Raw genomic sequence first — 12,401 nt, forward strand, 5'->3', positions numbered from 1 at the left:
TCCCAGCTCCACCCCCCTCATTCGCTGTTTGACCTCGGATGAGTTGTTGACTTCTCAGAGTCTTAGTTTCCTCATCAGTAGTACTGCAAGGATAATAACAGTATGTACCTCACCAAGTGGTGGTGTGGATAAAATGAGATCATGCGTGGGAATCTTTAGCACAGGGCCTGGTACACACATAGTAAGTGTCTGACAAATGTTAGTGTTTAGCAGCCGCCGCCTTATTACTTACTCCTCCCTGTTCCAGCCCTCTTCTTTCTTTCTTTCTTTCTTTCTTTAGATGGAGCCTCTCTCTGTCACCCAGGCTGGAGTGCAGTGGCGCCATCTCTGCTCACTGCAAGCTCCACCTCCTGGGTTCAGGCCATTCTCCTGCCTCAGCCTCCCATGAGCAGGGACTACAGGCACCCGCCACCATACCTGGCTAATTTTCTTTTGTATTTTTAGTAGAGACAGGGTTTCACCACGTTGTTAGCCAGGATGCTCTCGATCTCCTGACCTCGTGACTTGCCCACCTCGCCTCCCAAAGTGCTGGGATTACAGGCATGAGCCACTGCACCTGGCCTCTAGCCCACTTCTTAAGCAGCAGAGGATGGTGTTTTATGACGATGAGGTTGGCAGGTCTGCTATGCATTCATTCATTTGAAGAACTTATTGATGATGTGTTTAAGCCACACTGTGCTGTGTAAGTTGAATTGTTATGGAAGCTGGCCTATAGAGGCCTAGCATAAGATTTGTTCATAGGACCTGACTGGCTCATGCTGCAGCAGAGGAATCGCGATGGGTCCTGGGCACCTGGGCACCTGGAGGGGTGTTTTGGGCAGGATCGGGGAGAATCAGTGGAGAGGAGGCACTCGAGTCCAGACATTTTAGGACTAATTGGAGTGGGGAGAGGCAAGTAAGCTGATGCCTACAGAGATTTCCTAATGATGCTTAAGGTGATGACAAAGGCCTGGGCTTGGGACCAGTGAGAAAGAAAGAAATCCCAGAGTCTGTGAGTAGCAGGAAATGGCAGGACTTGATGATTACTAAGATTGGGTGGGAGAAGGGAAGAGAGAGGTTGACTAGGACTGCAAGCTTTTGAACAAAACTTGAAGGCTTAGTTTGGGGTGGTGAGTCCCATTGGTGTGGACTGAGACTTGGGGGGGTATCGGACAGCCAGGCTGACCAGCCTCAGGGGAATGCCATAGCAGAGCTCAAACAGGAGCCCCTGGCTCTGAGGACACAGGGTGTGGACCACCACAGAGGCATAGAAGCAACCTGGAAATGTATGAACTTGCTTAAAAGGTAAAGAACATTTGTTTTTCTTGGCCTTTGACATTTTAAAGACAGACACTGACATGCATGCTATTTCCGTAGTCTGAGATGATTCTGAAACCCAATGTAGCCTACAGGTAATGAGCCGCCTCCATAAGCATGGAGCAGGGACATAACTTCACCCTGAAGATGGGGCCTGAGACTTTGTACCATCCACTTTCTGCCACACTAGCGATAATTCTGAGGCTGGCCATCTTCCTTGCCTGCCACTGATTCTGCCATGAGTCAACTGTTTCCTCTTTGTAATCTTAGTGTCCACTTGACTTCATGGTGTGGCTCTCAACATTCTTTTCTAAGAGGCTTTTTTTTTTTTTTTGTAATAAAATGGAATGCCATCATTTTTGCATCCTGTCAGCGAAGGCAGAGATTGTCCTAGGGCTTTCCCTGGGCCATCAGAAGGGAGGGCTTGTCATGGTAGTTTGACTTTAGTTCATGACTGTTGAGTCAACACCCAAATGATGGCTGGCTTCTCATGTTTGGGTTACTTCTTTAGTGAAGGGGCTGTGGTGCCCTGCCAGGGAGTGATTTATGGACTTGAACTCAGAAGCTGGTGTTTGGGAGCTGGTGCCCAGAGCTGCTGTGAGGCCTGGGCTGACCTTTGTGCACAGCCCACGAGCAGGGCCCCGAGAGGTGTCTAGAACAATGTGCAGACTGGAAGTGCTTACCCTTGTCCCAAGGTTTCACTAAAAGTCCACATTTCATCCCCCAAAGAATGGACTTTGCTGGGCTAAGCATTTAGCAAGAAGTGTGGTTACTTGTTTTGAGAATGCTTTTCTTTCTTTGTTTCTTCCTTTTTTTTTTTTTTTTTTGCTAACTTGGCAAATATTTCCATGCATGGCCTTGCATTTTATTTATCCTTCAGAAGTACAGCTATGAGAGGGAGTGAAGCTGTTTTTCAAGGTTGTTTCAGGCAAGCCTCAAGAATGTACCATTGGAAGAGTCCTTGCAAGGCAGTAAAGGTAAATTAGAAATGGCTCATATGGTCCGAGAAATACAAGTAATACAGGTAAAGCCTGGTGTTGCAGGTGAAAGCAGATTTTGACTAATACATACCACTGAGGCTTCATCAACCCATGACCCTTGGATATACTGAAGACATACCCTTATCTAAATTGTCCAGTGACCTTGACTCTTCCCAGATTCTTAAACCAAGGCCATCTTCTCTTTCTATTTCACATGCATGTGTGTATCCCTTTGTTACCTTTTAAATTATAATTGAGGCATAATTTACATATAGATAGTATATCTAAGTGTACCGTTCAGTGAATATTTGTAAACTGATGAGCTTTGTGTAATGGTTAGTGATGACCTGGATCTAGAAACAAGACAATATCAGCTGCCAGACAGGTCCTCTTCATCCCTCTTCTGGTCACTAGTCCCTCTGGGGTAACCCTGACCTGACTCTTTTATCTCTAAATGAGTTATTATAAGGCAGATATCCTTGTGGCCAGCATCCTGGTCAAGCAGTAGAGTCTATCAGCCCTGTAGGTGGTCCCTGTCCCAGCCACAGCCCCTTCCCTCTGCACCGGTACCCACTTCCTGGGCTTTTGTAGTGATGAGCACCTTCTGTCTTCTGGCCTTGTGCATTTGTGATTTGTGAATGAGTCAAGGTAAAAAGAAAAAGCAGCACATGTTTCTGGCTTGCTGTGTTTGGTTCTGCACACCCAGAATACCTGTTGCCGCTTGGTTTGCATTAAGATTTGCTAAGCAGAACCAGCAGCAGTGCTCCTTTTTTGTGAGCCTACTGTGTGCCAGGGTTCCCGACAGACCTGGAAGAGCCTGCTCTGTGCCAAGTGTGGCTCGCAACAGACCTGGAAGCTTCCAGAGCTCTCTGGCCCATCACCACCTTCCCTTGGAGTTCTTTGGGATTTTCTGGGGACTTGAAGAGATGATTTTAGCCTCCGATTCTTCAGACCGAGCAGTATGTTACTTTTGTAAGAGTCTTTTAAAACTGGCTCCTCCCTCCAAGGCTGTGTTTGAGTGTTTTTAGAACATCTCACAAGGCCTGGGGACTTCTGGGGAGTCTCCTGCAAATAGAAATAGCCGATGATGTGAGCGATGGGTCCACATCACTCACACGCATGTTGTCGTGATTCTTTCACCTCCCTTCCCGGTGCCCTAGTGTCTCCTGATGGACATCCCTGGCTGTAACTTGCAAGGTACCCCATTGTTAAATGACTGAGGGATGGCACTTCTCTGCCTACAGATGCAGCTGGCTAAGGTGTTATATGATTTTAAATACAGAACACCCCCACTCCACCATATTTTTCATTCTTCTCTACCAAGCATTTTTGTAACTAGTTCAACCTGACGCTCCTACTGCTTTCCAGGTCGATTCTTTGTTGTTAAACCATGCTGTGAACATCAAGGCTAACCCCATGGCGCGTTAGGTGGCTGCAGTGCTGTGTGGCAAATGAGCATGGTGAGTTCTGGTGGTCACCACGCTTGTCAGTTACCTGTGTGAGCAAGGGGACCCAGGGTACTTCTGTGGGGACCCAGGGTGCACTCTGGGTGTATTAGCCTGGTTAGAGCTCCTCTTACAGAATACTGCAGACTGGGCGGCTTACACAGCAGACAGTTATTCCTCACGGGTCTGGAAGCTGGAACTCCGCAGTGCCAGTAGGACTGGTTTGGGATAAGGAATCTCTTTCCTGGCTTGTCGACAGCTGCCTTCTCACTGTGTCCTCACCTGCCCTCTTGTGCTCACTTGGAGAGAGGGAAAGAGAAAGGGAGGGAGAAATACCTTTAGTGTCTCTTCTTTTTATAAGGACACCAGACCTGTTGGATCAGGGCCCCACCTTGCTGACCTCATTTAACCTTCATTACCTCCCTGAAGGCCCTGTCTGCAAATACAGTGACATTGAAGATTAGGGCTTCAACCTCTGAATTTCAAGGGGACACAGTTTAGCTCATAACAGTGAGCATGATTAAAATGCATGTGGTTGCTCTTACCAGCCCCTACTCTGCCTTCTTCCTGGCTCTGGCTGTCATCTCAGTTTAGCAGCCTTCACTCATGGCCCTGCCTGTGGCTACTCTAATAAATGTGATTCAAACAGAAATGTTGAGAAAGATTATGATTCTAGGCACACACCTCAGACAGCTGCCTTGGGAAGGCTGAGTCAGGAATGTGCCCCTCCTTCCAGGTTGCATTTGAAACTCCGAAGGGAGATTCGATTCATTCCCAGATTCCCTTGGGGGATATCTGACCCCATGGAAGACTTAGTTGTCCCATTCCCCACATGGAGAAGATTATTTTTAGCCAAAACGTATCACACTTCTTCTCAGCCTTACCCCCACCTAGAACCCCAGCTGTCCCTAGGGAGAGGGAGGGCATTCTAACCCACCAGCAAAGGGGAAACATTTACAGTGAGAGAAGATAGAGGAGGCTGAAAGCTGTCATTGAAGTGGGACTAAGCCAAGTTCATTTTAAAATTATTGACCAAAGTAAGTGCCAAGCAGTGCAGTTGACAGAGAATGTGAGTGTGTTATAGCTTTCAAAATTCACTAGGGCCCATTGCTGTAGGAGTTAGTGTGGGCATCAGCCTCATGCTTCCAGTTAGGGGGTGTCCTGGCCATGCCCGTGTCTACAGACATACACTCACGTGTGCACACAGGTGACGGTGCAGTGCTGCTGAGGTACAGCCATCCAGCAGGCTGGTCAGGGGGTTGTGTTTCCTGCAGCCAAATGCTAGAAGACAGGGTTCCTCTCTGGTGGCCAGGGAGTACCTGCAGAGGTCCAGAGGTCTCCTGAAAGGGAACTCAAAGACGCTCATCACCTGCTACATTCACGGTGCTGCCTGCAGGTGCTTCCCACATAGGGAGCCACCCGTGGTCCGGGAAAGTTTGCCAAGAGAGTAGTCAGAATGAGGGTGTGGCTCGGTGAGGGGCTCTCAGCTGTGACAGGTAAGCCAGAGGGAGGAACAGGGATCAGTGAGTGCACGGCTCAGTGTGGAGCTTCCTCTCCAGTTTCCACTTGTTTGCCCTCTGGAGAGGCCAGATCTGGGCTGGGTCACTGGCGCAGCTGTCTTTCAGAGACCCGATCACCTACCCTTCAGGCCCTGGTGCTTGGCTTGGAACATCCCTGCTCATCTTTCTGCCGGCTGCTTTGTCCTCTTGCTGCAGTGGCCTGGAGGCTGCTTCCCCTAGGCCTGCGCCTGCTCAGCTTAGACTCTGCCCGGCACGAGGCCTGTCACATACAGGCAGTCAGGAAACATTTGACAAAGGGTTTGTCAAGATAAGAGATTTTCAAGGCTCCTCTGATGTCCTGAGGTGAACCTGCCTGGGACCATTTCTGGTGGGCATCAGGGCCTGTTTCAGAAGCCCCTGAGACTCTGTGGGGTTCTCCGAAGAGAGGCACACTGTGATTTGACAAATGTTACATTGCTCCCTGGAGAACCCCTCCCATGTGACAGGTCCTGCTGACGTGAGCGTCATCTTCTCTGGGTAGTCTGCATGATATCTCCATGCACTTGGCTCAAGTTGGCTGTGGCCTTTTGAACATCACCACTTATGCATTTCTCCTTCCTTCCCCCTCCCGGCGTGTTTTGGTTTCTAGAGCAAACTGTTGGCATAAACTTTTTGATTCTAACTTGTAAATCCCAGGGCCAGTTTATTCCTCCACTTACCCTTAACTCACAGAACACATGAAAATGTTATCTTGTAGGAGTGACTCCTCCAGCCCAGGGACCCTCGAGTCATCTGTGGGAACTCGTGTGATTCTCTTACCAGAGACAGCATCTCCTCCCAAAGTCCAGGATCCTGGAGATGCCTGAGAAACCGAAGCCAAGGTCATCTGTGTCCTAAGCTGTGGTCTCATTAATCCTAGGGAGCAAGGCCCAGAAGTAGCCTTTCCTGACTGTGACCCATAACCAAGAAACCCCATCACAAAGCAACAGCTCACATGGCATTATAACACACAAACCAACACAGAGTTAGCCTGCAAGGTCATAACTGCTGGATGACTCCCAGTCCACAGAAAACCATAATTGCCAAGGGGAAAGTCTGGAAGGCTTCCTCGGAGAATGTGCCAGCATATTCATTGCTTGGGCTGGCAGTAAAAATGAAGGTGACTCCTCACCTCAATCCCAGCCCCTTCCCCCTCAGCCACTCTTCTGTTGCAAGAGGTTAGGATTTTCCCACCCCCACTTGTGTTTTTGATGTTATAGCTAAGAAGGCTTTGTCTACACCAAGGTCAGGAAGATTTCCATCTTAGTTTTCTTCTAAGAGTTTTATAGTTTTAGCGCTCACATTTAGCTCTTTAATTCATTTTGACTTATATTTTAAATGTGGTGTGAAGTAGGGGTCCAACTTTATTATTCCTTTGTAGTTAGTTTTCCTTTGTCACATCCTAGACTCTAAGACATTTGCTCCTAAATGCTGTTCACCCGTTCAGATCACACCCATATCCACTTAGGTTTGCAAGAACACAAGGACTTGTCAGTGAGCCTGAATCTGCAATTCAATATCCGTGACTATGGTTGGTGTATGGGCAGATGCCAGTTGCTTTCTTGTGACTGACAGCTTGATGTTCCAGCAATAACTGTGACAGTGTTTGGTAGTTGAGCAGTTGGTGGGAAAAATGGAGCCATCTCTCTCAAAGGCAGACCCTGTAAGGTTGGACTAATGGGCAGCAAGGCCACCAGCTGCAGATGGCTTATATGCAGCAACTTACTGCATCAACCAGAGTTTATACAGTTGTTTGTTGTTTATTCCTTCAATCTAGAGAGGATTGAGTGGTCAGCCCCGAGATAAAGAGTTACGAGCTTATATCATGTAGTTTTCTACTGAAAAAGAAACTAATTAAGCCTCTTCACCCAGTTTTCTCTAAAAAATTATGCTTCTACTGAGAAAAGGAAGAGAAAGAAGACAGATGAGCACCTGTATTGCGCTGGCATGGCTGGGGAGCCTCTTCTCTGGATAAATTAAATGAGCTGCTCCAGGTTTCAGAAGAACTCATTATACCCCTTCTTTTTTTTTTTTTTTTTTTTTTTTGAGACAGAATCTTGCTGTGTCACGCAGGCTGGAGTACAGTGATGGATCTCAGCTCACTACGACCTCTACCTCCCGTGTTCAAGTGATTCTCCTGCCTCAGCCTCTGGGGTAGCTGGGACTCTAGGGACCTGCCACCATGCCTGGCTAATTTGGATGGTTTTTTTTTGTCTTGTTTTTGTTTTGTTTTAGAAAGAGTCTTGCTCTGTCACTCAGGCTGGAGTGCAGTGGTGCGATCTCAGCTCACTACAAGCTGCACCTCCCGGGTTCATGCCATTCTCCTGCCTCAGTCTCCTGAGTAGCTGGGAGTACAGGCACCTGCCACCACACCCAGCTAATTTTTTGTATTTTTAGTAGAGACGGGATTTCACCACGTTAGCCGATCTCCTGGCCTTGCAATCTGCCCACCTCGGCCTCCCAAAGTGCTGGGATTACAGGTGTCACCACCACACCCCACCAGTTTTGTATTTTTAGTAGAGACGGGGTTTCACCATGTTGGCCAGGCTGTTCTCAAACTCTTGATCTCAGGCGATCTTCCCAGCTCAGCTTCCCAAAGTGCTGGGATTACAGGTGTGAGCCACCGCGCCTGACCCACACCCCTTCATTTTTACCCTCTGTGTTTCAGATATTTTTGAGAGTGTGTTTGTTGTCAGGGGTATAGTAGAGTTGGAGTGAGCCACCATTTAGGACACAAGCACACACTTGTTGTCAGGGGTGTAGTAGAGCCTCTGTTTCCCCATCTATAAAATGGGACCAGTCATACTCGCCAAGCAAGGGAGGGTTGAGTGTTCGAGCAGTCTTGCCCATTTAGAGGCACAACTAATAAATTCCAGTTGCCTTTCTGCCTCCCTTTTGTTACAAGAAACTATGCAAACATGTGGAATTGATGTTTTTAAAAAGTTTTAAATAAGTTCTGTGATCTGTGGAGAATTTTAAATCATAGAAGGCTGGATGTGAAAGCCAGTGAAAGCACCACTGCAGGGTCTAAAAGCCTCACCTCAGCCTAAGGGAATTCCGATTATCTTGGAAGGTTCCACAGCATCAGCACTGAAGTTAGCAGTGTACTGACTGCTAAACTGTAGTGTCACAGACCTCAGTTTTTAATAAATCAATACAGAGAAAACTAGTTTTTCCTCATTTCTTGACAAGCACCAGCATGAGGATTTGGTGGGTTTTTCTAGCTTGGTGCCTTCTGCAGCCTGAGATGGTGGGGGCATCTCTGAGTCTCCAGGGCTCTGTCTTCCCTAGACTGCAGTTTCTTTTTAGTAACATGGAATAGTGGTGGGCTTTGTTTTCTGCTGAAGCTGGATGACTTAATTACCGTTTATTCCCCCCATAGCTCTTATTTTACAACAACCTGGGATTTTCTCCAGACTTTGTTTTGTGCATTCTAAGCATTTCCACCTCATCTCATAAACACACAGCTCTTGTGCTCTGTTGTCAGGAGCTGTTTCTTTTATGTGTTTTTCCTTGCTCAGTTTTATGACCAGGCTGGTCACGATTGGAATAAATCATTAACAGCATTAGACCTTAATCCACCTTTGTGCAAGAGCATTTCTTGTAAATAAACTGATTCTTTGTTTTCCAGTTAAAAAAAAAATCATCTGCACCTTGGAAAAATTAAAATGCAATTATTGGAAGGCTCCTTGCTTCACTGTTCCTCTAGCATTGCACGTTACCTAATTAGAGTGGAAAGTCAGGGCTGCCTCCTCTGAATGCTGAGTGTGGCTGAGGCCAGGGGGAAGTGTTTGTGTGGCATGTGAGGTCTGCCAGTTCTGCATCAGAGCCCATGGCAGGCACACTCAGGACAGCAAGCTCAACACATCTGGCCTTACTCTGTCTCCCTTCCCCTTTCACCAGGCAACTTCTCCAGGGTGTGCAGATCTGATTGTTTCTAATTGATTCGTTGACCCAGAGAGGCTGCAGCCAGGGCTGGGTGGGCACTGCTGGGTGTGTGTCTGAGCGTGTGCATGCACCCACGTGGGCCGCGTGCACATACCTTCAGGGCTATGTAGCAGCATTCCACCTACTCACTGGTAGACTTGTAAAAGCAACCCACAAAACATTTTTAAACAAAACCAGAATAATGACCTTGAAGGTACTGAGAAACCACATTGCATCCTTTCTGGTTGTGGTGGTGTTCTTTTCAATAGTCTGCATTGCTGGGTTGTGACATCCACGTGGCCACAAAAGCATCTTGAGGCAAAATAACATTTAATTTGTCTTTTATTTATTTTTAACTAAGCACATTGCATGTTTCCAAATAAAAATAGACCCACAGTGAGGTACCTGGGCCCAGTGTGTGGAACATGAGCCGTGGAGCCACACCTCTGTGGAGCCAGGCAATGTGAGCTTCCTCTGTGCCTTGTGGAGAGGACGAGGAAGGAGGATGTATTAGTCCTTTTTCACGCTGCTATAAAGATACTACCTGAGACTGGGTAGTTTATAAAGGAAAGAGGTTTAATTGACTCTCAGTTCTACGTAGCTGGGGAGGCCTCAGGAAACTTACAATCATGGCTGAAGGGGAAAGGGAAGCAGGCACCTTCTTCACAGTGCAGCTGGAGAGGGGGGGAAATAACTGTCAAACACTCCTAAAACCATCATCTCTCATGAGAACTAACTCACTATCCCAAGAACAGCATGGGGGAAACTGTTCCCATGATCCAATCACTTCCTAACAGGTCCCTCCCTGGCACATGGGGATTACAAATTGAGATGAGATTTGGGTGGGAACACAGAACCACACCACATCAGAGGGCCCACCCTGTGTGTGGCTGAGCTCCGCACCAGTTTGATTTGGACATCAGCAAAGAGGATGCTGGTTTAGCTCTTTGGGAGCAGGGAGGAAGGGTCGTTTTTAATGAAATGGTTCCCCTGTCCCAGTTCTCCCCTGCCCTCTGCCAACTCCTTCCCTCCTGAGACATCTCAGGCAAGTTCATGGAAGGAGCCCTTGGAATGGAGCAGTGTGCAGCTCGATAGAGGGACAGCCCGTGGTGGAGAGCAGGTGCTCCTTCCTTGGGTGGTCACAGCCCATCCAGGGCATGGGGCTGATGGCAGAGTCCAGCTGTGTTTAGCCTCCATCCACCCCATGGCGCTATGCCAGCAGAGCCGCTGCCCACCCACGCCCAATGTGACAGCACAGCCAGGGGAGTACTGAGCTCCTACAGCCACCCCATTCCACCATCCGCTTGTATATCACACAGGGGCATATCGAGGAACTGCCCTCGGGGTTAAACGCCCATGGGAGGGCAGATGTCAGGTTTCCTAGCAGGCCCTGTTGAGAAGCCCTGCAGTCCCTGCGGGGTGAGACATGTCTTTCCTGGGTGCAGGGAGTGCTGTGGTGGGGAGCCCTGGAGGGTCAGTCCCCAGAAGTGTGGCCAGCATGGGCTTGCCCTCCCCACTCCTGCTGTGGCCACCCTCCTAGCATTCCCCAGAGGGGCTGGCATCCAAGGGCCCCATGTCATCCCACGCGTCCCTTGGCCAGAGCCACCTTCCTCCCCTGGAAAACGCCTGCCGCTCCTGCAGTGGCTGGCCTGCTGTCCCACCAACACCGCCCATCCTTGGGACGCAGCCTCCACTGCCCTGCGTTGCATTTCTCCTGGTGTGTGTATGGTTCGGATTTCCTGTCTTAGAGTGAGGTTCTTAGGGGCAAGCACGTGTGTGTGGAGACACACATTTGGCTCATGGGCTAGTCCTCACTGAGGACTTCAAGGCCCTGGCTCTCCCAGCGCTGGCTCCATTTTCTCTGGGTCTTCCTCTCTCAAGGGCTCCTGAAGCATTTGCAGAACATTCTGCACAGCCTTCCGGGGCTTGCTGTCCATGAGACCCAGCACAGACCCCGGCTCACGCCCGGGATGTGCAGTGTGAGGAGGCGCTGCCTCCCTCTCAGGGTGTGCGGGCATAGGGGCATTGCCTGAGACTCAGGGCCTCTTCAACCTTGTACCCTGGGTACCTTGCTTGGCTGGCCTCACTTGGTCCCAGCCCTGGGCACTGAAGTTAGACAGATCTGGTGTGGGATCCCAGCACTGGGTGCCCATCCAGGTGACCTTGAGAGAGTTACCTTTCCTTTCCAAACCTCAGTTTCCCTCATCCTGGGTCATGAGGATTAAGTTAGGTGCTATGAGTACACTACTCAGCACACCCCCTGACGCATATTAGATGCCTGATGGATGCTTGCGGTGGTTATTGTTTTTGTTGGGTGAACACAAAAGCATCATTCACAAACCCTTCCCGTATGGGCTGAGACTCGGTCAGCATTGTCCCAGTGTGCCTGCCTTGATTGTGTGTGACTTTGACCGTGCGTGATGTTGACCGTGCGGACTTGCCTGGCGAGACCAGGGCCTCCCACGTTCTGAAGAGGATGTGTTTTGTGTCTCTGCTGCAGGAATTGCTTACTTAGGAGGTGTGTGCAGTGCTAAGAGGAAGTGTGTGCTTGCCGAAGACAATGGTCTCAATTTGGCCTTTACCATCGCGCATGAGCTGGGCCACAAGTAAGTATCAGACTCTGTGTCGTCCTGTTTTCTTTCAATCCTTTTTTGAATACAGATTTTTCACTTGAATTCTGTAAGTTCTAAAACAGTGCTGCTCTATGCCTTTGCTGCTTCTGCAATAAAGGACCCAGGTCAGTACACTAGGGTCCCAACCCTCAGGGACCCCACGAGATTACTGCACTGATTGGCTTGGAGAGTTGAAATGTTAATTTGATGTGCACATCTATTCCTAAAGCCAACAGAGTAGAGAGAAGAGGTTCTTCTCAGGATGTCCTTATTTCGTTGTACTTCTTTCCGGGATGAGCATGATCTTTGATTCACTCCAAGTCTGTTATTCACATAATGGGGTGGGTCTTTATACTATTGACTTTCCATTTCCTTTTCTGCCAGGTCTAAAGTCCGACTTTCTGAATGTAGAATTTAGTGTCTTAGTTTTGAAGAATTAACAGCTGTGGATGAGAGTCTTTGCATGCAGCGATTCTTCTCTTTAGGATGAATTAACCATAGAACCTTAGAGCATGCCTTAGGGGGAGTTCGAGGCAACCTCCTGGAGGGGTTGTTGAGTGGCTGGCCCCAGGTTGTGATCACCTGCAGGAAGCCTCAAGTGGC

At 48.7% G+C, this 12,401-nt stretch overlaps 1 protein-coding gene across 2 annotated transcripts in view; it reads left to right on the top strand.

Annotated features, from left to right (window-relative positions):
- Positions 1 to 12,401, top strand: part of ADAMTS17 (ADAM metallopeptidase with thrombospondin type 1 motif 17) — a 367,322-nt gene that overhangs the window by 129,860 nt on the left and 225,061 nt on the right. For both annotated transcript variants that reach the window (XM_033188835.1, XM_033188836.1), the window contains one exon: positions 11,687 to 11,792. In XM_033188835.1, the coding sequence (XP_033044726.1) occupies positions 11,687 to 11,792 (106 nt within the window). The remainder of the gene's footprint in view (positions 1 to 11,686; positions 11,793 to 12,401) is intronic.

This window comes from Trachypithecus francoisi, unplaced genomic scaffold, assembly GCF_009764315.1.
Source record: "Trachypithecus francoisi isolate TF-2019V2 unplaced genomic scaffold, Tfra_2.0 Lachesis_group3, whole genome shotgun sequence".
Lineage (NCBI taxonomy): Eukaryota > Metazoa > Chordata > Mammalia > Primates > Cercopithecidae > Trachypithecus > Trachypithecus francoisi.